Raw genomic sequence first — 25173 nt, forward strand, 5'->3', positions numbered from 1 at the left:
GCCAGCTCTAGGAAGAGTCTAGGTGGTTCCAAAGTTCTTCAATTTAATAATGATAGAGGCCACTGTGTCCCTGGGGACCTTCAATGATAAATAAATGTTTTGGTACCCTTCCCCAAACCTGTGCCTCGAAACAATTCCTTCAAACTCATGGCTTGGTTTTTGCTCTGACATTCACTGTCAACTGTGGGACCTTTTATAGACAGGTGTGTGCCTTTCCAAATCATGTCCAATCAACTGAATAACATAACAAAATATTTGAAAAAGTCAAGGGTTTTGAATACTTTCTGAATCCACTGTATATAGGGATTAGGGTGACATTTCGGATGCTCACAGTCAACTAGACATGGGGTTTTCCCTGACTAATCAGGAATTCTTGGTTTTGAGGGAATAAGGCTGTCACGTAACAAAATGTGGAAAAAGTGTAGGTGTCTGAATACTTCCCGAATGCGGTGTATAGCTAACTAGTCGGCGGATACTAGGCTTTATATACTAGTCCAATATACTAGGCGTTGTAACCATGTGTGATAATGTATGACTGTGGGTATTAACATGTTTCATAACAGCGCCAAAGTTGGGTTTGTTCCAACTAGCCATATTTTGATTTTAGGCAGTGACTTTTGCTCCACAGGGATTTAGATACAAGTTGCACTCCCATACCCCGGATGTGATTATTGTGTTTGTGTCGGCAGAGAAGGAGATGCCTCTGCCCGTACAGGTCTTTAACTTTCAGGTAAACTTGTGTTTTCAACAGTTTATATAACCGGGAACACGTTTGAATGACTATATTTTTTGTTTAGATTGAGTTGATCTATTTGGTCCTCTAACAAAGTGTTTTCAACTAGAGTTAGCTAACAAGCTAATCTTGCTAGCTAATCTTAGCTAAGAAGCTATGCTGGGGTCTCAACATCAAGTTAGTCCTTATTAGCTAATAAATTTAGCGTTAGGGCGGATTGAACTAGGTTTATTATAGATTATAAATCTTCAATTTGTTTGACAGATATAGCTAACTAGTCGGCGGATAAAAAAAAAACAGGTGTAGCTAAATTAGTTATAGAAAATGTAAACAGACAGTTTGATGGCTCGTGTTGAGTCGTTACTGTAATTTGCTCATTTAAAAATAAACCTGACTGCAGTTAGTAATTCCTTACTAGCATAGCTACATCTGTGTCAAACGTTAGCGTAGCCACCTAAAATGCAAGCTATTTAGCTAGCTAAATAAAAATGTAGTTCGCTAGAGAAGATTGTCATGGAAACAATTCTTAAATTATCTGTTATAATCAACTAGATAAACAACGTCCACCGGACTGGCAGAAGTTACTATCACCCTGAAACCTTTCACCAACCCTTGCTGTTCATTTAGAGACAACGCATTAATTGACATCCCTTTTATGCAAGAAGCAGGACTTCCATGTTTCTTAAATGTCTCAGACCTTGTTTCTTCCACCAATTCACATGTGTGACCCACCTTGTTTGTACAGCAACTAGTATACACTACGTCACCAAAAGTATGTGGACACCTCTTCAAATTAGTGGATTCTGCTATTTCAGCCACACCCGTTGCTGGCAGGTGTATAAAATCGAGCACACAGCCATGCAATCTTCATAGACAAACATTGGCAGTAGAATGGCCCGTACTGAAGAGCTTAGTGGCTTTCAACGTGGCACCGTCATAAGATGCCACTATTCCAACAAGTCCGTTTGTAAAATTTCTACCCTGCTAGAGCTGCCCTGGACAAATGTAAGTGCTGATAATGTGAAGTGAAAATGTCTAGGAGCAACAACGGCTCGGCCGCAAAGTGGTAGGCCTCACAAGATCACAGGCTGGGACCACTGAAGCACTACTAAGTTCCAAACTGCCTCTGGAAGCAACGTCGGCACAAGAACTGTTCGTCGGGAGCTTCATGGGCTCTCAAGTGGCGCAGCGGTCTAAGGCACTGCATCTTGGTGCTAGAGGTGTCACTACAGACCCTAGTTTGTTTCCAGGTTGTATCACAACCGACCAAGTCCCATAGGGCGGCGCACAATTGGCCCAGCGTCGTTCTGGTTTGGCTGGGGTAGGCTGTCCATTGTAAATAAGAATTTGTTCGTAACTGACTTGCCTGGTTAAAAAAAAATCTATGGGTTTCCATGGTGACACCTGTCATTGTGCTCTTGGTGTGCGACTGCTCGGCCATGGAAACCCATTAAATGTTTTTGTTGAGTCGTGTAAAGCTCACTGCCATTGGAATCTGGAGCAGTGGAAACGTGTTCTCTGGAGTGATGCTTCACCTTCTGGCCGTCCAACTGGGTTTGGTGGATGCAAGGAGAATGTTCCGCCTCCCGGGTGGCGCAGTGGATAAGGGCGCTGTACTGCAGCTGTGCCATCAGAGACTCTGGGTTCGCGCCCAGGCTCTGTCGTAACCGGCCGCGACCGGGAGGTCCATGGGGCGACGCACAATTGGCCTAGCTTCGTCCGGGTTAGGGAGGGCTAGGGAGGGCTTTGTCGGTAGGGATGTCCTTGTCTCATCGCGCACCAGCGACTCCTGTGGCGGGCCGGGCGCAGTGCGCGCTAGCCAAGGTACACAGTGTTTCCTCCGGCACATTGGTGCGGCTGACTTCCGGGTTGGATGCGCGCTGTGTTAAGAAGCAGGTCGGGTTGTGTATCGGAGGACGCATGACTTTCAACCTTCGTCTCTCCTGAGCCCGTACAGGAGTTGTAGCGATGAGACAAGATAGCCTTCCCTGGAGAGTGGAGGCTGTTATAGCAGCAATGTTCCAACATCTAGTGGAAAGCCTGTCGTAGCAACAAAACTCCATGATTATGGAATAAGATGTTTGACAAGGAGGTGTCCACAAACTTTTGGTCATGTAGTTAAATTTTTTTATTTTATTTTTATTTCACCTTTATTTAACCAGGTAGGCCAGTTAAGAACAAGTTCTCATTAACAACTGCGACCTGGCCAAGATAAAGCATAGCAGTGTGAACAGACATTGTACATTGTGTGCAAAAGGCATGAGGAGGTAGGCGATTACTTACAATACACAACCCCAAATAACATCCAGCTAATGTGGTGAGAGTTCTGGCTAGCTGACATGACCTATCATGCGAAGTGCTTTAAGTCATCAAGGACAGAAATCACTCTTCTGCCCCCCCCCCCCCCCCCCCCCTTCCTTCCCTGCATCTCCCCCTCTCCTGCCTTCCCTGCATCTCCCCCTCTCCCTCCTTCCCTGCATCACCCCCTCTCCTGCCTCCCCTCCATCTCCCGCCTCCTCTCCCGCCTCCCCTCCCTCTCCCGCCTCCCCTCCATCTCCCTCTCTCCCGCCTCCCCTCCACCCACCCCCCCCCCCTTCCTTCCCTGCATCTCCCCCTCTCCCGCCTCCCCTCCACCCCCTCCCTTCCTTCCCTGCATCTCCCCCCTCTCCCTCCTTCCCTGCATCTCCCCCTCTCCCGCCTTCCCTGCATCTCCCCCTCTCCCGCCTTCCCTGCATCTCCCCCTCTCCCGCCTTCCCTGCATCTCCCCCTCTCCCTCCTTCCCTGCATCTCCCCCTCTCCCGCCTCCCCTCCACCCCCCCCCCCCCATTCCTTCCCTGCATCTCCCCCTCTCCCGCCTCCCCTCCACCCCCCCCCTTCCTTCCCTGCATCTCCCCCCTCTCCCTCCTTCCCTGCATCTCCCCCTCTCCCGCCTCCCCTCCATCTCCCCCTCTCCCGCCTCCCCTCCACCCCCGCCTCCCCTCCATCTCCCCCTCTCCCGCCTCCCCTCCATCTCCCCCTCTCCCGCCTCCCCTCCATCTCCCACTCTCCCGCCTCCCCTCCATCTCCCACCTCCCCTCCCTACTCCAGGACAGCTCAGTGTCAGAGCTGGAGGTTGCCGCAGGGGCAGAACAAGCTCAGGCTCAGGACAGCGAAAGAGACAGGGCCATGGCCAGAGACAGGGATAAGAGTAGGGCTAGCTTGGCCCAGACCTCGGCCTCAGAGCTTCCCTGTACCTCCCATAGCAGCAACAGACCCAATCAGCTGTCAGCGTTCACTGCAGGGGACTACATCCTCAGCTCCAGCCTCTCAGCATGCTCCCTGCTCCCAGAGGTAGGACCACCAGAGCAGACAGAGCGAAGCTCTGATATATGGAGTTGTATTAAGGTCATTACCAAGGATCATTTTGCTATTTCATATTGAATTTTAAGACCCTTTAAAGTATAAAATAAAATCGAAAACATGTTTTTTTGATAAATCATTTTTGTCCTTACTGCTATTAGGGCGGCAGGTAGCCTAGTGGTTAGAGGGGTGGCAGGTAGCCTAGTGGTTAGAGGGGCAGGTAGCCTAGTGGTTAGAGCAGGTAGCCTAGTGGTTAGAGGGGTGGCAGGTAGCCTAGTGGTTAGAGGGGCAGGTAGCCTAGTGGTTAGAGCAGGTAGCCTAGTGGTTAGAGGGGTGGCAGGTAGCCTAGTGGTTAGAGCAGGTAGCCTAGTGGTTAGAGCAGGGTAGCCTAGTGGTTAGAGGGGCGGCAGGTAGCCTAGTGGTTAGAGCAGGTAGCCTAGTGGTTAGAGGGGCGGCAGGTAGCCTAGTGGTTAGAGCAGGTAGCCTTGTGGTTAGAGGGGCGACAGGTAGCCTAGTGGTTAGAGGGGCGGCAGGTAGCCTAGTGGTTAGAGCAGGTAGCCTTGTGGTTAGAGGGGCGGCAGGTAGCCTAGTGGTTAGAGGGGCGGCAGGTAGCCTAGTGGTTAGAGCAGGTAGCCTAGTGGTTAGAGGGGTGGCAGGTAGCCTAGTGGTTAGAGGGGCGGCAGGTAGCCTAGTGGTTAGAGCAGGTAGCCTAGTGGTTAGAGGGGCGGCAGGAAGCCTAGTGGTTAGAGGGGCGGCAGGTAGCCTAGTGGTTAGAGCAGGTAGCCTAGTGGTTAGAGGGGCGGCAGGAAGCCTAGTGGTTAGAGGGGCGGCAGGTAGCCTAGTGGTTAGAGCAGGTAGCCTAGTGGTTAGAGCAGGTAGCCTAGTGGTTAGAGCAGGTAGCCTAGTGGTTAGAGCAGGTAGCCTAGTGGTTAGAGCAGGTAGCCTAGTGGTTAGAGCAGGTAGCCTAGTGGTTAGAGCAGGTAGCCTAGTGGTTAGAGCAGGTAGCCTAGTGGTTAGAGCAGGTAGCCTAGTGGTTAGAGCAGGTAGCCTAGTGGTTAGAGCAGGTAGCCTAGTGGTTAGAGCAGGTAGCCTAGTGGTTAGAGCAGGTAGCCTAGTGGTTAGAGCAGGTAGCCTAGTGGTTAGAGCAGGTAGCCTAGTGGTTAGAGCAGGTAGCCTAGTGGTTAGAGCAGGTAGCCTAGTGGTTAGAGCAGGTAGCCTAGTGGTTAGAGCAGGTAGCCTAGTGGTTAGAGCAGGTAGCCTAGTGGTTAGAGCAGGTAGCCTAGTGGTTAGAGCAGGTAGCCTAGTGGTTAGAGCAGGTAGCCTAGTGGTTAGAGCAGGTAGCCTAGTGGTTAGAGCAGGTAGCCTAGTGGTTAGAGCAGGTAGCCTAGTGGTTAGAGCAGGTAGCCTAGTGGTTAGAGCAGGTAGCCTAGTGGTTAGAGCAGGTAGCCTAGTGGTTAGAGCAGGTAGCCTAGTGGTTAGAGCAGGTAGCCTAGTGGTTAGAGCAGGTAGCCTAGTGGTTAGTGCAGGTAGCCTAGTGGTTAGAGCAGGTAGCCTAGTGGTTAGAGCAGGTAGCCTAGTGGTTAGAGCAGGTAGCCTAGTGGTTAGAGCAGGTAGCCTAGTGGTTAGAGCAGGTAGCCTAGTGGTTAGAGCAGGTAGCCTAGTGGTTAGAGCAGGTAGCCTAGTGGTTAGAGCAGGTAGCCTAGTGGTTAGAGCAGGTAGCCTAGTGGTTAGAGGGGCGGCAGGTAGCCTAGTGGTTAGAGGGGCGGCAGGTAGCCTAGTGGTTAGAGGGGCGGCAGGTAGCCTAGTGGTTAGAGGGGCGGCAGGTAGCCTAGTGGTTAGAGGGGCGGCAGGTAGCCTAGTGGTTAGAGGGGCGGCAGGTAGCCTAGTGGTTAGAGGGGCGGCAGGTAGCCTAGTGGTTAGAGGGGCGGCAGGTAGCCTAGTGGTTAGAGGGGCGGCAGGTAGCCTAGTGGTTAGAGGGGCGGCAGGTAGCCTAGTGGTTAGAGGGGCGGCAGGTAGCCTAGTGGTTAGAGGGGCGGCAGGTTGCCTAGTGGTTAGAGGGGCGGCAGGTTGCCTAGTGGTTAGAGGGGCGGCAGGTAGCCTAGTGGTTAGAGGGGCGGCAGGTAGCCTAGTGGTTAGAGGGGCGGCAGGTAGCCTAGTGGTTAGAGGGGCGGCAGGTAGCCTAGTGGTTAGAGGGGCGGCAGGTAGCCTAGTGGTTAGAGGGGCGGCAGGTAGCCTAGTGGTTAGAGGGGCGGCAGGTAGCCTAGTGGTTAGAGGGGCGGCAGGTAGCCTAGTGGTTAGAGGGGCGGCAGGTAGCCTAGTGGTTAGAGGGGCGGCAGGTAGCCTAGTGGTTAGAGGGGCGGCAGGTAGCCTAGTGGTTAGAGGGGCGGCAGGTAGCCTAGTGGTTAGACGGGCGGCAGGTAGCCTAGTGGTTAGAGGGGCGGCAGGTAGCCTAGTGGTTAGAGGGGCGGCAGGTAGCCTAGTGGTTAGAGGTGCGGCAGGTAGCCTAGTGGTTAGAGGTGCGGCAGGTAGCCTAGTGGTTAGAGCAGGTAGCCTAGTGGTTAGAGCAGGTAGCCTAGTGGTTAGAGCAGGTAGCCTAGTGGTTAGAGCAGGTAGCCTAGTGGTTAGAGCAGGTAGCCTAGTGGTTAGAGCAGGTAGCCTAGTGGTTAGAGGTGCGGCAGGTAGCCTAGTGGTTAGAGGGGCGGCAGGTAGCCTAGTGGTTAGAGCAGGTAGCCTAGTGGTTAGAGCAGGTAGCCTAGTGGTTAGAGCAGGTAGCCTAGTGGTTAGAGCAGGTAGCCTAGTGGTTAGAGCAGGTAGCCTAGTGGTTAGAGCAGGTAGCCTAGTGGTTAGAGCAGGTAGCCTAGTGGTTAGAGGGGCGGCAGGTAGCCTAGTGGTTAGAGCAGGTAGCCTAGTGGTTAGAGGGGCGGCAGGTAGCCTAGTGGTTAGAGGGGCAGGTAGCCTAGTGGTTAGAGGGGCGGCAGGTAGCCTAGTGGTTAGAGGGGCGGCAGGTAGCCTAGTGGTTAGAGCGTTGGGCCAGTAACCAAAAGGTTGCTGGATCAAATCCCCGAGCTGACAAGGTAAAAATCGGTTGTTCTGCCCCTGAACAAGGCAGTCATCAAGGACAGAAATCACTCTTCTGCCCCCCCCCCCTTCCTTCCCTGCATCTCCCCCTCTCCCGCCTTCCCTGCATCTCCCCCTTCCTTCCCTGCATCTCCCCCTCTCCCGCCTTCCCTGCATCTCCCCCCTCTCCCGCCTCCCCTCCATCTCCCCCTCTCCTGCCTCCCCTCCACTGTAAGAATTTGTTATTAACTGACTTTCCTAGTTAAATAAAGGTTAAAAAAAATTGGCCCATACAAACACAGAATATCATTCACTACATGGAACAATGGATAGTCCCCCAAAAAACAACCAAAAGACAGTTTGTTCTGAAGTGTCTGCCCTGTATGAGAGATCAGGTAGCTTAGTGGTCAGAGCGTTGGACTAGTAACCGGAAGGTTTCAAGATCGAATCCCCGAGCCGACAAGGTTCCGACAAGGCACCTGAACAAGGCAGTTAATCCACTGTTCCTAGACCAATTAATCCACTGTTCCTAGACCAGTTAACCCACTGTTCCTAGACCAGTTAACCCACTGTTCCTAGACCAGTTAACCCACTGTTCCTAGACCAGTTAACCCACTGTTCCTAGACCAGTTAACCCACTGTTCCTAGACCAGTTAACCCACTGTTCCTAGACCAGTTAACCCACTGTTCCTAGACCAGTTAACCCACTGTTCCTAGACCAGTTAATCCACTGTTCCTAGACCAGTTAACCCACTGTTCCTAGACCAGTTAACCCACTGTTCCTAGACCAGTTAACCCACTGTTCCTAGACCAGTTAACCCCCTGTTCCTAGACCAGTTAACCCACTGTTCCTAGACCAGTTAACCCCCTGTTCCTAGACCAGTTAACCCCCTGTTCCTAGACCAGTTAACCCCCTGTTCCTAGACCAGTTAACCCCCTGTTCCTAGGCCACCATTGAACATAAGAATGTGTTCTTCACTGATTTGCCTAGTTTAAATAAAAATGTTGTTTTTTACATGTATTTAACCCCATATTTTTGGTACTAATCCAGTCTCCATATATACTTCCATAAATGTTTTTAACTTCGTACCTGGGGACCTTCAGATCAGTCTTGTGAGGCCTGTGGGCTTCCTAGAACAAAACCACCAGGTGAGAATGTGTGTGAGGGTCTCACCTTCACACAGAGGGTCATATTAGTGTCTAGGCCAAACTGTTCAGACACTACAGACAGTTGGCAGATCGGCTGTACCGACTCCAGATGAGTCCCAAGTAGCTTGTCGGGGTCATAGATCAAAACGGAGAACACCGTCATGTTTGTGAGGGTCTCATCTTTCCATTGAAGGGTCAGTCGTTTGTAGGCTGTTCGGACACTACAGAAGTGAGAAGACCAATTGGGATGTCTCGTGGTCGGACAAACACTGCTCTAGCTGAAATGGATGGATTTCTTTCTTTTTTTAAATGCTAATTCGATTTCAGTAGGTGCCCGGACATTGACCTTAGGGGGTTAACCTCTAAAAGTCTCTCTCTCTCCCCCGCTCGCTCTCTCTCCATCTCCCCTGCTCGCTCTCTCTCCATCTCCCCCGCTCTCTCTCTCTCTCCATCTCCCCCGCTCTCTCTCTCTCCATCCCTCTCTCTACTCCAGGGGGCTGTTGAGCCGATGCAGATCGATGCTGACCCCCAGGAAGACCAGCAGAATGCTCCAGACACCAACTATGTGGTGGAAAACCCCACACTGGTATGTTACTATAGCACTAAGCTAGCCCTAGCACTGGTACGTTACTATTGCACTAAGCTAGCCCTAGCACTGGTACGTTACTATAGCACTAAGCTAGCAGTGGTACGTTACTATAGCACTAAGCTAGCACTGGTACGTTACTATAGCACTAAACTAGCCCTAGCACTGATACGTTACTATAGCACTAAGCTAGCACTGGTAAGTTACTATAGCACTAAGCTAGCACTGGTACGTTACTATAGCACTAAGCTAGCACTGGTACATTACTATAGCACTAAGCTAGCCCTAGCACTGGTACGTTACTATAGCACTAAGCTAACCCTAGCACTGGTACATTAATATAGCACTAAACTAGCCCTAGCACTGGGACGTTACTATAGCACTAAGCTAGCACTGGTACATTACTATAGCACTAAGCTAGCCCTAGCACTGGTATGTTACTATAGCACTAAGCTAGCCCTAGCACTGGTACGTTACTATAGCACTAAGCTAGCCCTAGCACTGGTACGTTACTATAGCACTTAGCTAGCCCTAGCACTGGTATGTTACTATAGCACTAAGCTAGCCCTAGCACTGGTACGTTACTATAGCACTAAGCTAGCCCTAGCACTGGTACGTTACTATAGCACTTAGCTAGCCCTAGCACTGGTATGTTACTATAGCACTAAGCTAGCACTAGCACTGGGACGTTACTGACGGTATCTTCCTTAGCTTTGTAGTTCTTCTTCTATATTCTATGCTGAACACTGAACTAAATGAAGTCAGTCTGTCACATGGTGGTCTACTCCGATCATGTGTTATCTTTTCACTGTTTTGTCTCTTTCTCTCTCTCTCAATCTCGCTGTGTCTCGCTCTCTGTCTCTCTCTCTGTTTTTCTCTCAATCTCCCTGTCTCGCTGTCTCTCTCTCAATTTCTCTTTTGTCTCCCTGTCTTTCATCTCTCCTGGTCTCCCTCTCTAGGACCTGGAGCAGTTTGCCTCCAGCTACAGCGGTCTGATGCGTATTGAGAGACTGCAGTTCATAGCACAGCATTGTCCCCAGCTCCGTGCCGAGGCCCTGAAGATGGCCCTGTCCTTCGTCCAGAGGACCTTCAACGTAGACGTGTACGAGGAGATCCACCGCAGACTCTCCGACGCCAAGCGGTGAGGAGAAAGAGTGTGTGTGAGAGTGAAGTGGCGCCTATATAAGGTACAAAAGTGTGTGTGTGTGTGTGTGAGATCCCGCATGTGTGCATACGACCCTAACATCTCTGTCTATTCCCCAGACAGGCGCAGGGTGTCCCTGACGCGGTGCCTGATGGGCCGGCGGAGGCCCCTCTCCTGGACACAGCCTGGGCAGAGAGCACCAGGAAAAAGGCCCTTCTCAAACTGGAGAAGCTGGACACTGACCTCAAGAACTACAAGGGAAACTCCATCAAAGAGAGCATCAGGTAACTAGCTACGGGGAGGGGAAACTCCATCAAAGAGAGCATCAGGTAACTAGCTACGGGAGGGAGGGAAACTCCATCAGAGAGCATCAGGTAACTAGCTACGGGGAGGAAACTCCATCAAAGAGAGCATCAGGTAACTAGCTACGGGGGGGAAACTCCATCAAAGAGAGCATCAGGTAACTAGCTACGGGGGGGAAACTCCATCAAAGAGAGCATCAGGTAACTAGCTACGGGGAGGAAACTCCATCAAAGAGAGCATCAGGTAACTAGCTACGGGAGGGGAAACTCCATCAAAGAGAGCATCAGGTAACTAGCTACGGGGAGGGAAACTCCATCAAAGAGAGCATCAGGTAACTAGCTACGGGGAGGAAACTCCATCAAAGAGAGCATCAGGTAACTAGCTACGGGGAGGGGAAACTCCATCAAAGAGAGCATCAGGTAACTAGCTACGGGAGGGAGGGAAACTCCATCAGAGAGCATCAGGTAACTAGCTACGGGGAGGAAACTCCATCAAAGAGAGCATCAGGTAACTAGCTACGGGGGGGAAACTCCATCAAAGAGAGCATCAGGTAACTAGCTACGGGGGGGAAACTCCATCAAAGAGAGCATCAGGTAACTAGCTACGGGGAGGAAACTCCATCAAAGAGAGCATCAGGTAACTAGCTACGGGGAGGGAAACTCCATCAGAGAGAGCATCAGGTAACTAGCTACGGGGAGGGAACTCCATCAAAGAGAGCATCAGGTAACTAGCTACGGGGAGGGAACTCCATCAAAGAGAGCATCAGGTAACTAGCTACGGGAGGGAAACTCCATCAAAGAGAGCATCAGGTAACTAGCTACGGGGAGGGGAAACTCCATCAGAGAGCATCAGGTAACTAGCTACGGGGAGGGGGGGGGGGACTCAAGTAGACATTGTTTTCACTGTGTTACATGTGTGTCACAAGCAGTGGAGATGGAACTCGACTGTGTCACAATCAGTGGAGATGGAACTCGACTGTGTCACAATCAGTGGAGATGGAACTCGACTGTGTCACAAGCAGTGGAGATGGAACTCGACTGTGTCACAAGCAGTGGAGATGGAACTCGACTGTGTCACAAGCAGTGGAGATGGAACTCGACTGTGTTACAAGCAGTGGAGATGGAACTCGACTGGGTCACAAGCAGTGGAGATGGAACTCGACTGTGTCACAATCAGTGGAGATGGAACTCGACTGTGTTACAAGCAGTGGAGATGGAACTCGACTGTGTTACATGTGTGTCACAAGCAGTGGAGATGGAACTCGACTGTGTCACAAGCAGTGGAGATGGAACTCGACTGTGTTACAAGCAGTGGAGATGGAACTCGACTGTGTTACATGTGGGTCACAAGCAGTGGAGATGGAACTCGACTGTGTCACAAGCAGTGGAGATGGAACTCGACTGTGTTACAAGCAGTGGAGATGGAACTCGACTGTGTTACATGTGGGTCACAAGCAGTGGAGATGGAACTCGACTGTGTCACAAGCAGTGGAGATGGAACTCGACTGTGTTACATGTGTGTCACAAGCAGTGGAGATGGAACTCGACTGTGTCACAAGCAGTGGAGATGGAACTCGACTGTGTTACATGTGTGTCACAAGCAGTGGAGATGGAACTCGACTGTGTCACAAGCAGTGGAGATGGAACTCGACTGTGTCACAAGCAGTGGAGATGGAACTCGACTGTGTCACAATCAGTGGAGATGGAACTCGACTGTGTTACAAGCAGTGGGGATGGAACTCGACTGTGTTACAAGCAGTGGAGATGGAACTCGACTGTGTTACAAGCAGTGGAGATGGAACTCGACTGTGTCACAATCAGTGGAGATGGAACTCGACTGTGTTACATGTGTGTCACAAGCAGTGGAGATGGAACTCGACTGTGTCACAAGCAGTGGAGATGGAACTCGACTGTGTTACAAGCAGTGGAGATGGAACTCGACTGTGTTACAAGCAGTGGAGATGGAACTCGACTGTGTCACAATCAGTGGAGATGGAACTCGACTGTGTTACATGTGGGTCACAAGCAGTGGAGATGGAACTCGACTGTTACAAGCAGTGGAGATGGAACTCGACTGTGTTACATGTGGGTCACAAGCAGTGGAGATGGAACTCGACTGTGTCACAAGCAGTGGAGATGGAACTTGACTGTGTCACAAGCAGTGGAGATGGAACTCGACTGTGTCACAAGCAGTGGAGATGGAACTCGACTGTGTCACAAGCAGTGGAGATGGAACTCGACTGTGTCACAATCAGTGGAGATGGAACTCGGACAACATGCATGGCTAGAACCTCGGACATCTGCTGGGTTTACACACACCCAGCGATTTCAGCTCCATGAGAGGGAGCGTCGTCTTTCCTTCCGGTTCTCTGCTGCCCATGACTGGAACCAACTGCAAAAATCTCTGAAGCTGGAGACTCACATCTCCCTCACTAGCTTTAAGCACCAGCTGTCAGAGCAGCTCACAGATCACTGCAACTGTACATAGCCCATCTGTAAACAGCCCATCTACTTACCTCATCCCCATGCTGTATTTATTTATTTATCTTGCTCCTTTGCACCCCAGTATCTCTACTTGCGCATTCATCTTCTGCCGATCTACCGTTCCAGTGTTTAATTGCTATATTGTAATTACTTCACCACCATGGCCTATTTATTTCCTTAATTTACCTCATTTGCACTCACTGTATATAGACTTTTAGTTTTCTTTTGTTCTACTGTATTATTGACTGTATGTTTTGTTTATTCCATGTGTAACTCTGTGTTGTCGAATTGCTATGCTTTATCTTGGCCAGGTCGCAGTTGCAAATGAGAACTTGTTCTCAACTAGTCCTCCCCCCTCTCCTCTCTCTCATCCTCCCCCCTCTCCTCTCTCCCTATCCTCCGCCCTCTCTCCTCCCCCTATCCCTCCTCCTCCTCCCACTATCCTCCCCTCTCTCCTCCCTTCTCTCCTCCTCCTCCTCCTCCCCTTCTCTCTCCTCCCTTCTCTCTCCTCCTCCTCCTCCCCCTCTCTCTCCTCCCTTCTCTCTCCTCCTCCTCCTCCCCCTCTCCTCCCTTCTCTCTCCTCCTCCTCCCCCCCCCTTCTCTCTCCTCCCCTCCTCTCTCCCCCCCCTCTCCCCTCCCTCTCTGTCTGTTCAGGCGGGGTCATGATGACCTTGGGGACCACTATTTAGACTGTGGAGATCTCAGCAACGCCCTGAAGTGTTACAGCCGAGCCCGAGACTACTGCACTAGTGCCAAGCATGTCATCAACATGTGTCTGAACGTCATCAAGGTACTATGACATCATCAACACGGTGCCTCCGGAATGTTTATGAACGTCATCAAGGTACTATGACATCATCAACACGGTGCCTCCGGAATGTTTATGAACGTCATCAAGGTACTATGACATCATCAACATGTGTCTGAACGTCATCAAGGTACTATGACCTCATCAACACGGTGCCTCCGGAATGAATGTTTATGAATGTTCATGTCAACTTTTATCGTCAAGTTGTGTCTTCACTTGGTCAAGTCTATAAACGTGGATTGTCTTGACCTAACATCCTTGGAAGTTTTCTCAAACCTTTTCTCTCCTCTGTCTGTCTCATGTCTCTCTCTCTGTGTATTTTTCTCTCTCGCTAGGTTAGCGTTTACCTCCAGAACTGGTCCCATGTGCTTAGCTACGTCAGCAAGGCAGAATCCACTCCAGAGATAGCTGAGGTTAGTACTGAATGACATGAAAAAAATGACCTTTCCATCGTACCTTCCTAGTGAGAGAAACTTGTCAAACCAAGCAGTATGAGAATTTGTTCAATAGATGTTCTCCTTTTTTAAATTGTTTGTGTGTGTGTGTGTGTGTGTGTGTGTGTGTGTGTGTGTTGTGTGTGGTTGTGTGTAGTAGACTCTAATATAGCCTTCACACTGAGAGAAGATCACTGACTTACCTCCCGCTTGCTTGTTCTTCTAGCAACGAGGAGAGAGAGACAGTCAGAACCAATCTGTCCTCACCAAACTAAAATGTGCTGCGGGTAAGACATTATACTGTACTGTTAGGACCACTGAAGTCTACAGCTAAGACATTATACTGTACTGTTAGGACCACTGAAGTCTACAGCTAAGACCTTATACTGTTAGGACCACTGAAGTCTACAGCTAAGACATTATACTGTTAGGAGGACCACTGAAGTCTACAGCTAAGACATTATACTGTACTGTTAGGAGGACCACTGAAGTCTACAGCTAAGATATTATACTGTTAGGAGGACCACTGAAGTCTACAGCTAAGACATTGTACTGTTAGGAGGACCACTGAAGTCTACAGCTAAGACATTGTACTGTACTGTTAGGAGGACCACTGAAGTCTACAGCTAAGACATTATACTGTACTGTTAGGAGGACCACTGAAGTCTACAGCTAAGACATTATACTGTTAGGAGGACCACTGAAGTCTACAGCTAAGACATTATACTGTTAGGAGGACCACTGAAGTCTACAGCTAAGACATTATACTGTACTGTTAGGAGAACCACTGAAGTCTACAGCTAAGACATTATACTGTTAGGAGGACCACTGAAGTCTACAGCTAAGACATTATACTGTTAGGAGGACCACTGAAGTCTACAGCTAAGACATTATACTGTTAGGACCACTGAAGTCTACAGCTAAGACATTATACTGTACTGTTAGGAGGACCACTGAAGTCTTAGGTCATAACAGGTAATAAAACCTATTCTTAAATTGTGAGTTGCGCTTTCAAATGTTTCTGTTGACCCCACCCCCTCCAGGTTTGGCAGAGCTGGCCTCTAGAAAGTACAAACCGGCCGCTAAGTGCTTCCTCCAGGCTTCATTTGACCACTGCGACTTCCCAGAGGTCAGATATCAATATATCCCCCTATCTGTGACCCCTACTCACTTGACCCTGCCCCCCAACTCACCTGACCCCGCCCCCGACTCACCTGACCCCCCCAACTCACCTGATCCCCCCCCCCCCCAACTCACCTGATTTCCCCCCCCCCAACTCACCTGATTTCCCCCCCCCCCCCCCCCCAACTCACCTGACCCCGGCCCCAACTCACCTGACCCCCAACTCCACCATATCTGGTCTGAGCCATGATGTTGCTGTGTACATGGAGTGTTTTAGGATTGAGGAGTAGTAACCTGTTGTGGACCCCCTCCCCAGCTCCTGTCCCCCAGTAATGTAGCGGTGTATGGAGGGATGTGTGCCCTGGCCACCTTCGACAGACAGGAACTACAGAAGAACATCATCTCAAGCAGGTAGGCTCCCTACCCAGTGTGCACCACACTTAGTCGTCCCCTCCTGAGAAGTACACTTCAGGTAAATGCTAACTGTTGTTAATTGAAGAGCTTCATTGTTCTCTCCAAGTTAATTGAAGAGCTTCATTGTTCTCTCCAAGTGGAAGGCCTTGATGAGAACTGTCATGGAGAGGAACAGCTTGTTGGGTGATGACAGATTTCAGTACATATTGAAATGTCAGCATCTCTCTTTCTCTCTCTCTCTTTCTCTCTGTTCTCTCTCTCTCTGTTCTCTCTCTCTTTCTCTCTCTCTCCCTGTGTCTCTCTCTCTTTCTCCCTGTCTCTCTCTCTCCCTGTCTCTCTCTCTTTCTCCCCCTCTCTCTCTCTCTCTCTGTCTCTCTCTCTCTTTCTCCCTGTCTCTCTCTCTGTCTCTCTCTCTTTCTCCCTGTCTCTCTCTCTCTCCCTGTCTCTCTCTCTTTCTCTCCCTGTCTCTCTCCCTGTCTCTCTCTCTTTCTCTCCCTGTCTCTCTCCCTGTCTCTCTCTCTTTCTCTCCCTGTCTCTCTCCGTGTCTCTCTCTCTTTCTCTCCGTCTCTCTCCCTGTCTCTCTCTCTTTCTCCCTGTCTCTCCGTCTCCCTCTCTCTCTTTCTCCCTGTCTCTCTCTCTCTTCTCTCTCTCTCTTTCTCCCTGTCTCTCTCTCTCTCTTTCTCCCTGTCTCTCTCTCTCTCTCCCTGTCTCTCTCTCTCTTCTCTCTCTCTCTTTCTCCCTGTCTCTCTCTCTCTTCTCTCTCTCTCTTTCTCCCTGTCTCTCTCTCTCTCTTTCTCCCTGTCTCTCTCTCTTTCTCCCTGTCTCTCTCTCTCTCTTTCTCCCTGTCTCTCTCTCTCTCTCTCCCTGTCTCTCTCTCTCTTTCTCCCTGTCTCTCTCTCTTCTCTCTCCCTGTCTCTCTCTCTCTTTCTCCCTGTCTCTCTCTCTTTCTCCCCCTCTCTCTCTCTCTCTCTGTCTCTCTCTCTCTTTCTCCCTGTCTCTCTCTCTGTCTCTCTCTCTTTCTCCCTGTCTCTCTCTCTCTCCCTGTCTCTCTCTCTTTCTCTCCCTGTCTCTCTCCCTGTCTCTCTCTCTTTCTCTCCCTGTCTCTCTTCCTGTCTCTCTCTCTTTCTCTCCCTGTCTCTCTCCCTGTCTCTCTCTCTTTCTCCCTGTCTCTCCGTCTCCCTCTCTCTCTTTCTCCCTGTCTCTCTCTCTCTTCTCTCTCTCTCTTTCTCCCTGTCTCTCTCTCTCTCTTTCTCCCTGTCTCTCTCTCTCTCTCCCTGTCTCTCTCTCTCTTCTCTCTCTCTCTTTCTCCCTGTCTCTCTCTCTCTTCTCTCTTTCTCCCTGTCTCTCTCTCTCTCTTTCTCCCTGTCTCTCTCTCTCTCTTTCTCCCTGTCTCTCTCTCTCTCTTTCTCCCTGTCTCTCTCTCTCTCTCCCTGTCTCTCTCTCTTTCTCCCTGTCTCTCTCTCTCTCCCTCTTTCTCCCTGTCTCTCTCTCTCTCCCTCTTTCTCTCTGTCTCTCTCTCTCTCTTTCTCCCTGTCTCTCTCTCTCTCTCCCTGTCTCTCTCTCTTTCTCCCTGTTTCTCTCTCTCTCCCTCTTTCTCTCTGTCTCTCTCTCTCTCCCTGTCTCTCTCTCCGTCTCTCTCTCTCTTTCTCCCCGTCTCTCTCTCTCTTTCTCCCTGTCTCTCTCTCTCTTCTCTCTCCAGCTCCTTTAAGTTGTTTTTAGAGTTGGAGCCCCAGGTGCGTGACATAATCTTCAAGTTTTACGAATCAAAGTACGCATCCTGTCTGAAACTACTGGATGAGATGAAGGTAAGGAAGAAGACAGTTACAGGCTGACTAGATGATAATGGAGGAGACAGTTACAGGCTGACTAGATGATAATGGAGGAGACAGTTACAGGCTGACTAGATGATAATGGAGGAGACAGTTACAGGCTGACTAGATGATAATGGAGGAGACAGTTACAGGCTGACTAGATGATAATGGAGGAGACAGTTTAATGTGGTCAGTTACAGGCTGACTAGATGATAATGGAGGAGACAGTTACAGGCTGACTAGATGATAATGGAGAAGACAGTTACAGGCTGACTAGATGATAATGGAGAAGACAGTTACAGGCTGACTAGATGATAATGGAGAAGACAGTTACAGGCTGACTAGATGATAATGGAGAAGACAGTTACAGGCTGACTAGATGATAATGGAGGAGACAGTTACAGGCTGACTAGATGATAATGGAGAAGACAGTTACAGGCTGACTAGATGATAATGGAGAAGACAGTTTAATGTGGACAGTTACAGGCTGACTAGATGATAATGGAGAAGACAGTTGCAGGCTGACTAGATGATAATGGAGAAAACAGTTACAGGCTGACTAGATGATAATGGAGAAGACAGTTACAGGCTGACTAGATGATAATGGAGAAAACAGTTACAGGCTGACTAGATGATAATGGAGAAGACAGTTACAGGCTGACTAGATGATAATGGAGAAGACAGTTACAGGCTGACTAGATGATAATGGAGAAGACAGTTACAGGCTGACTAGATGATAATGGAGAAGACAGTTACAGGCTGACTAGATGATAATGGAGAAAACAGTTACAGGCTGACTAGATGATAATGGAGAAGACAGTTACAGGCTGACTAGATGATAATGGAGAAGACAGAGCTGGCTGTTACAGGCTAACTGCTAAATATACATGGGAAAACTATATTGCCACTCAATGTTGATTGAATTAGTCTTGGGGTTGTTTTTAAAATGTAATTTAACCTTTATTATTTAACTAGGCAAGTCAGTTAATAACAAATTCTTATTTACAGTCTAGGAACAGTGGGTTAACTGGTCTAGGAACAGTGGGTTAACTGCCTTGTTCAGGGGAACAGTGGGTTAACTGGTCTAGGAACAGTGGGTTAACTGCCTTGTTCAGGGGAACAGTGGGTTAACTGGTCTAGGAACAGTGGGTTAACTGCCTTGTTCAGGGGAACAGTGGGTTAACTGGTCTAGGAACAGTGGGTTAACTGCCTTGTTCAGGGGCAGAACGACAGACCTTGTCAGCTCAGGGATTCGATCCAGCAACCTTTTGGTTACTGGCCCAACGCTCTAACCACTAGGCTACCTGCCGCCCCTCTAACCACTAGGCTACCTGCCGCCCCTCTAACCACTAGGCTACCTGCCGCCCCTCTAACCACTAGGCTACCTGCCGCCCCTCTAAACCACTAGGCTACCTGCCGCCCCTCTAACCACTAGGCTACCTGCTCTAACCACTAGGCTACCTGCCGCCCCTCTAAACCACTAGGCTACCTGCTCTAACCACTAGGCTACCTGCCGCCCCTCTAAACCACTAGGCTACCTGCTCTAACCACTAGGCTACCTGCTCTAACCACTAGGCTACCTGCTCTAACCACTAGGCTACCTGCTCTAACCACTAGGCTACCTGCTCTAACCACTAGGCTACCTGCTCTAACCACTAGGCTACCTGCCGCCCCTCTAACCACTAGGCTACCTGCTCTAACCACTAGGCTACCTGCCGCCCCTCTAACCACTAGGCTACCTGCCGCCCCTCTAACCACTAGGCTACCTGCTCTAACCACTAGGCTTCCTGCCGCTCCATGCACCGAACACCAATACCCTTCCTCTCTCTCCTGCAGGATAACCTTCTATTGGACCTGTACCTGGCCCCCCACGTTAGAACACTGTACACACAGATCAGAAACAGAGCCCTTATACAGGTGAGACCGTCATGGCACCATGACAACACAGTGTTTTACACCTGGATTCCTTTCCTTCATATCCCTACATCACCTGTGCCCTGAGTCAGTACTTCAGCCCAAGTTGTTAACCTGTGTCCTGAGTCAGTACCTCAGCCCAACTTGTTAACCTGGGTCAGTACCTCAGCCCACGTTGTTAACCTGTGTCCTGAGTCAGTACCTCAGCCCAAGTTGTTAACCTGAGTCAGTACTTCAGCCCAAGTTGTTAACCTGTGTCAGTACTTCAGCCCAAGTTGTTAACCTGAGTCAGTACTTCAGCCCAAGTTGTTAACCTGTGTCCTGAGTCAGTACTTAAGCCCAAGTTGTTAACCTGAGTCAGTACTTCAGCCCAAGTTGTTAACCTGTGTCCTGAGTCAGTACCTCAGCCCAAGTTGTTAACCTGTGTCCTGAGTCAGTACCTCAGCCCAAGTTGTTAACCTGTGTCCTGAGTCAGTACTTCAGCCCAAGTTGTTAACCTGAGTCAGTACCTCAGCCCAAGTTGTTAACCTGTGTCCTGAGTCAGTACCTCAGCCCAAGTTGTTAACCTGTGTCCTGAGTCAGTACTTCAGCCCAAGTTGTTAACCTGAGTCAGTACCTCAGCCCAAGTTGTTAACCTGTGTCCTGAGTCAGTACCTCAGCCCAAGTTGTTAACCTGAGTCAGTACTTCAGCCCAAGTTGTTAACCCGGTGTGTGTGTGTGTGTGTGTGTGTGTGTGTCAGTACTTCAGCCCGTATGTGTCTGCAGACATGACTAAGATGTCCCAGTCCTTCAACACCACAGTGTTATCTCTGGAGGATGAACTGACCCAGCTCATACTGGAGGGACTGATCAACGCACGTATAGACTCTCACAGCAAGGTAACACACACACACACACGCACGTATAGACTCTCACAGCAAGGTAACACACACACAGACTCTCACAGCAAGGTAACACACACACACACACACGTATAGACTCTCACAGCAACGTCACACACACACACACGTATAGACTCACACAGCAACGTAACACACACGTATAGACTCTCACAGCAAGGTAACACACACACGTATAGACTCTCACAGCAAGGTAACACACACACACGAATAGACTCTCACAGCAAGGTAACACACACACACACACGCACGTATAGACTCTCACAGCAAAGTACCACACACGTATAGACTCACAGCAAGGTCACACACGTATAGACTCTCACAGCAAGGTAACACACACACACGTATAGACTCTCACAGCAAGGTAACACACACACACACACGTATAGACTCTCACAGCAAGGTAACACACGTATAGACTCTCACAGCAAGGTAACACACACACACACGTATAGACTCTCACAGCAAGGTAACACACACACACGTATAGACTCTCACAGCAAGGTAACACACACACACACACACGTATAGACTCTCACAGCAAGGTAACACACACACACACACACACACACGTATAGACTCTCACAGCAAGGTAACACACACACATATAGACTCACACAGCAAGGTAACACACACACGTATAGACTCTCACAGCAAGGTAACACACACACGTATAGACTCTCACAGCAAGGTAACACACACACATATAGACTCACACAGCAAGGTAACACACACACGTATAGACTCTCACAGCAAGGTAACACACACACATATAGACTCACACAGCAAGGTAACACACACACAGACTCACACAGCAAGGTAACACACACACGTATAGACTCTCACAGCAAGGTAACACACACACGTATAGACTCTCACAGCAAGGTAACACACACACGTATAGACTCTCACAGCAAGGTAACACACACACATATAGACTCTCACAGCAAGGTAACACACACGTATAGAGTCTCACAGCAAGGTAACACACACACACACACACACGTATAGACTCTCACAGCAAGGTAACACACACACACACACACACACACACGTATAGACTCTCACAGCAAGGTAACACACACACACATATAGACTCACACAGCAAGGTAACACACACACGTATAGACTCACAGCAAGGTAACACACACACGTATAGACTCTCACAGCAAGGTAACACACACACATATAGACTCTCACAGCAAGGTAACACACACACGTATAGACTCTCACAGCAAGGTAACACACACGTATAGAGTCTCACAGCAAGGTAACACACATATAGCCTCACACAGCAACGTCACACACACACACACATATAGACTCACACAGCAACGTAACACACACACACATATAGACTCTCACAGCAAGGTAAAACACACACACGTATAGACTCTCACAGCAAGGTAACACACACGTATAGACTCTCACAGCAACGTCACACACACACACGCACGCACGTATAGACTCGCACAGCAAGGTCACACACACTAGCCGTAGACCAGTCTCTTTACACATCAACTATCACTACAGAGGTACACACCAGTCTCTCCCCAGTTCCCGTGTGAGTAAGTAACTTCCTGTTTCCTGTATGTGTGATGTCAGATCCTGTATGCGAGGGACGTGGACCAGAGGGGCCACACATTTGAGAAGTCTGTCCACATGGGCAAGGAGTTCCAGAGACGAGCCAAAGCCACGATCCTCAGAGCTGCTGTGCTGCGCAACCAGATACACGTCAAGGTGACCACAGCTGTTACCACACTGCCCCAGTCTAGACTACAGCTGTTACCACGCGGCCCCAGTCTAGACTACAGCTGTTACCCCAGTCTAGACTACAGCTGTTACCCCAGTCTAGACTACAGCTGTTACCCCAGTCTAGACTACAGCTGTTACCACGCGGCCCCAGTCTAGACTACAGCTGTTACCCCAGTCTAGACTACAGCTGTTACCCCAGTCTAGACTACAGCTGTTACCACGCGGCCCCAGTCTAGACTACAGCTGTTACCACGCGGCCCCAGTCTAGACTACAGCTGTTACCACGCGGCCCCAGTCTAGACTACAGCTGTTACCCCAGTCTAGACTACAGCTGTTACCCCAGTCTAGACTACAGCTGTTACCACGCGGCCCCAGTCTAGACTACAGCTGTTACCACGCGGCCCCAGTCTAGACTACAGCTGTTACCACCTGGCCCCAGTCTAGACTACAGCTGTTACCCCAGTCTAGACTACAGCTGTTACCACGCGGCCCCAGTCTAGACTACAGCTGTTACCCCAGTCTAGACTACAGCTGTTACCACGCGGCCCCAGTCTAGACTACAGCTGTTACCACGCGGCCCCAGTCTAGACTACAGCTGTTACCCCAGTCTAGACTACAGCTGTTACCCCAGTCTAGACTACAGCTGTTACCACGCGGCCCCAGTCTAGACTACAGCTGTTACCCCAGTCTAGACTACAGCTGTTACCCCAGTCTAGACTACAGCTGTTACCACGCGGCCCCAGTCTAGACTACAGCTGTTACCACGCGGCCCCAGTCTAGACTACAGCTGTTACCCCAGTCTAGACTACAGCTGTTACCCCAGTCTAGACTACAGCTGTTACCACGCGGCCCCAGTCTAGACTACAGCTGTTACCCCAGTCTAGACTACAGCTGTTACCACGCGGCCCCAGTCTAGACTACAGCTGTTACCCCAGTCTAGACTACAGCTGTTACCACGCGGCCCCAGTCTAGACTACAGCTGTTACCCCAGTCTAGACTACAGCTGTTACCACGCGGCCCCAGTCTAGACTACAGCTGTTACCACCTGGCCCCAGTCTAGACTACAGCTGTTACCACGCGGCCCCAGTCTAGACTACAGCTGTTACCCCAGTCTAGACTACAGCTGTTACCACGCGGCCCCAGTCTAGACTACAGCTGTTACCACGCGGCCCCAGTCTAGACTACAGCTGTTACCACGCGACCCCAGTCTAGACTACAGCTGTTACCACGCGGCCCCAGTCTAGACTACAGCTGTTACCCCAGTCTAGACTACAGCTGTTACCACACTGCCCCAGTCTAGACTACTGAGATGGATCTTTCCCAGACACACATGAAGTCCTGAATAGAAGCATTGTCAATGTAGATTCTTCACTCCAGGACTAGGTGTAATCTATGTCTGGGAAACTGGACCCCTGGGGATTAAGCTGCTTCCTCTATATCCCTCAGTTTATGGGGAAACCTTGGATATTTCACCGGGTGTTTGGAACATGTTGTCAGAGCTTTTCATTTATCAGGTGATGTATTGTTGTTGCTGTGTCAGTTTGAAATCAACTGTTGTGTGCCCCTCGAGACAATTTATCCACCTCTCTCTCCTCTCTAAACATTTCACTGTTAAGTCTACATTTGTTCACTTCTCTCTCTCTCTCCTCCTCTCTCCCTCCCTTCCCTCTTCTCCTCCTCTCTCCCTCCCTTCCCTCTTCTCATCCTCTCTTTCTTCTCCTCCTCTCTTCTCATCCTCTCTCTCCCTCCCTTCCCTCTTCTCCTCTCTCCCTCCCTTCCCTCTTCTCCTCTCTCCCTCCCTTCCCTCTTCTCCTCCTCCTCTCTTCTCATCCTCTCTCTCCTCCTCCTCCTCTCTCCCTCCCTTCCCTCTTCTCCTCCTCTCTCCCTCCCTTCCCTCTTCTCCTCCTCTCTCCCTCCCTTCCCTCTTCTCCTCCTCTCTCCCTCCCTTCCCTCTTCTCCTCCTCTCTCCCTCCCTTCCCTCTTCTCCTCCTCTCTCTCTCCTCCTTCTCCTCCTCCTCTCTCCCTTCCCTCTTCCTCCCTCAGTCCCCTCCTAGAGAAGGCAACCTAGGGGAGCTATCAACAGCCAACAGCCAAACAACCAGGATGAGCAGCACCATGTGACAGGGACGTCCCGTCATGACACCATCGCTGGCTGTGTCTGACACTCTGCTCCCTATGTAGTGCACTACCCTATGGGGCCCTGGTCAAAAGTAGTGGGCCATTTGGTACACAGACGATGCCTGGTGCCTCTGAATGAACAGAGGGAGTGTGGGGTGCCTGTCCACAACAGGCCTCAAGTAGTGCCCTTCTTTTGGCCAAGTCAAAGCTACAACTCCTAAGCTGGAGTCTGGCCAACAGTGGGGAACATGGTGTCATTTGAGAAGCAGCCTATGACATGGCCCCAACGTTAGCAAAAAAACCACCTGCGTCCCCTCAAACGCCCCCCCCCCCCGTCCCCTCAAACGCCCCCGTCCCCTCAAACACCCCCCCCCCCCCCCGTCCCCTCAAACGCCCCCCGTCCCCGTCCCCTCAAACGCCCCCCCCCCCTTCCCCTCGAACGGCCCCCTGTCCTCTCAAACGTCCCCCCCGTCCCCTCAAACGGCCCCCTGTCCTCTCAAACGGCCCCCTGTCCCCTCAAACGGCTCCCTGTCCCCCCCCCCCCCCCCGTCCCCGTCCCTTCAAACGGCCCCCCTGTTCCCTATGGTGCTCTACTTTTTACAAGGGCCTACGTTTCCTGGCGGGAGAGAAGACGAGAACAAACACAATGAAAATAATTTAAGTTGGTGAAGATACGATGTCTGTTGACACACGAGACCCAACAACACCTTGTTTACTCAAATGAAGTTAAAATAAATGGAACGTCTTGGAAGAGACGAGGCACTTCCAGCTGTAGCTGGCTGGTTCTTTGTAAAGAGATGCACTTTGCTCTGTACCTGGTGACAAACACTGATTACACATTGGGAGGGAAAAACAGAACAAGCTTTTAATAAAGATACATACTAAATGAGACTGACTCTTTCTTTGGTGGTGTTTAGATGAAGTTTCCAATACAGCCACAGATTTCTGTTACCACAATTACGTTAAGGTAATCTAGAGCAGTGGTTCCCAACCCTGGTCCTCCAGTACCCCCAACCCTGAGTTGGGAAACACTGTTGGGGATACTGGAGGACCAGGGTTGGGGGGTACTGGAGGACCAGGGTTGGGGGATACTGGAGGACCAGG

The 25173-nt window shown here is 50.2% G+C and overlaps 1 protein-coding gene across 2 annotated transcripts; it reads left to right on the forward strand.

Annotated features, from left to right (window-relative positions):
* Positions 1–576: 576 nt before the first annotated feature.
* On the forward strand, positions 577–24413 carry LOC110487085 (COP9 signalosome complex subunit 1-like). 2 transcript variants are annotated; one of them, XM_036942043.1, is made up of 14 exons: positions 578–730; positions 8772–8864; positions 9824–10005; positions 10128–10292; positions 13449–13584; positions 13938–14015; positions 14263–14323; positions 15080–15165; positions 15475–15569; positions 17272–17377; positions 19220–19300; positions 20038–20175; positions 21802–21936; positions 23995–24413. In XM_036942043.1, exons 1-14 carry the CDS (start codon positions 698–700, stop codon positions 24070–24072), a joined length of 1467 nt encoding a protein of 488 aa, XP_036797938.1. In that variant the 5' UTR covers positions 578–697; the 3' UTR covers positions 24073–24413. The 2 variants fall into 2 exon arrangements, with proteins under 2 accessions (XP_036797939.1, XP_036797938.1); XM_036942044.1 differs by lacking the exon at positions 19220–19300 and having other exon boundaries at positions 577–730.
* The last annotated feature ends 760 nt before the right edge of the window (positions 24414–25173 follow it).

The sequence above is a fragment of the Oncorhynchus mykiss genome, chromosome 13, assembly GCF_013265735.2.
Source record: "Oncorhynchus mykiss isolate Arlee chromosome 13, USDA_OmykA_1.1, whole genome shotgun sequence".
Taxonomy (NCBI): Eukaryota; Metazoa; Chordata; class Actinopteri; order Salmoniformes; family Salmonidae; genus Oncorhynchus; species Oncorhynchus mykiss.

What these genes read in the sequence shown, in the direction of transcription:
- LOC110487085 (XM_036942043.1), top strand. Translation starts at nt 698, where the DNA reads ATGCCTCTGCCCGTACAGGTCTTTAACTTTCAG. An exon ending in AAGAACATCATCTCAAGCAG is followed by an intron (nt 15,570 to 17,271) that starts GTAGGCTCCCTA and finishes TTCTCTCTCCAG; the next exon opens with CTCCTTTAAGTTGTTTTTAG. An exon ending in GTATAGACTCTCACAGCAAG is followed by an intron (nt 20,176 to 21,801) that starts GTAACACACACA and finishes GTGTGATGTCAG; the next exon opens with ATCCTGTATGCGAGGGACGT.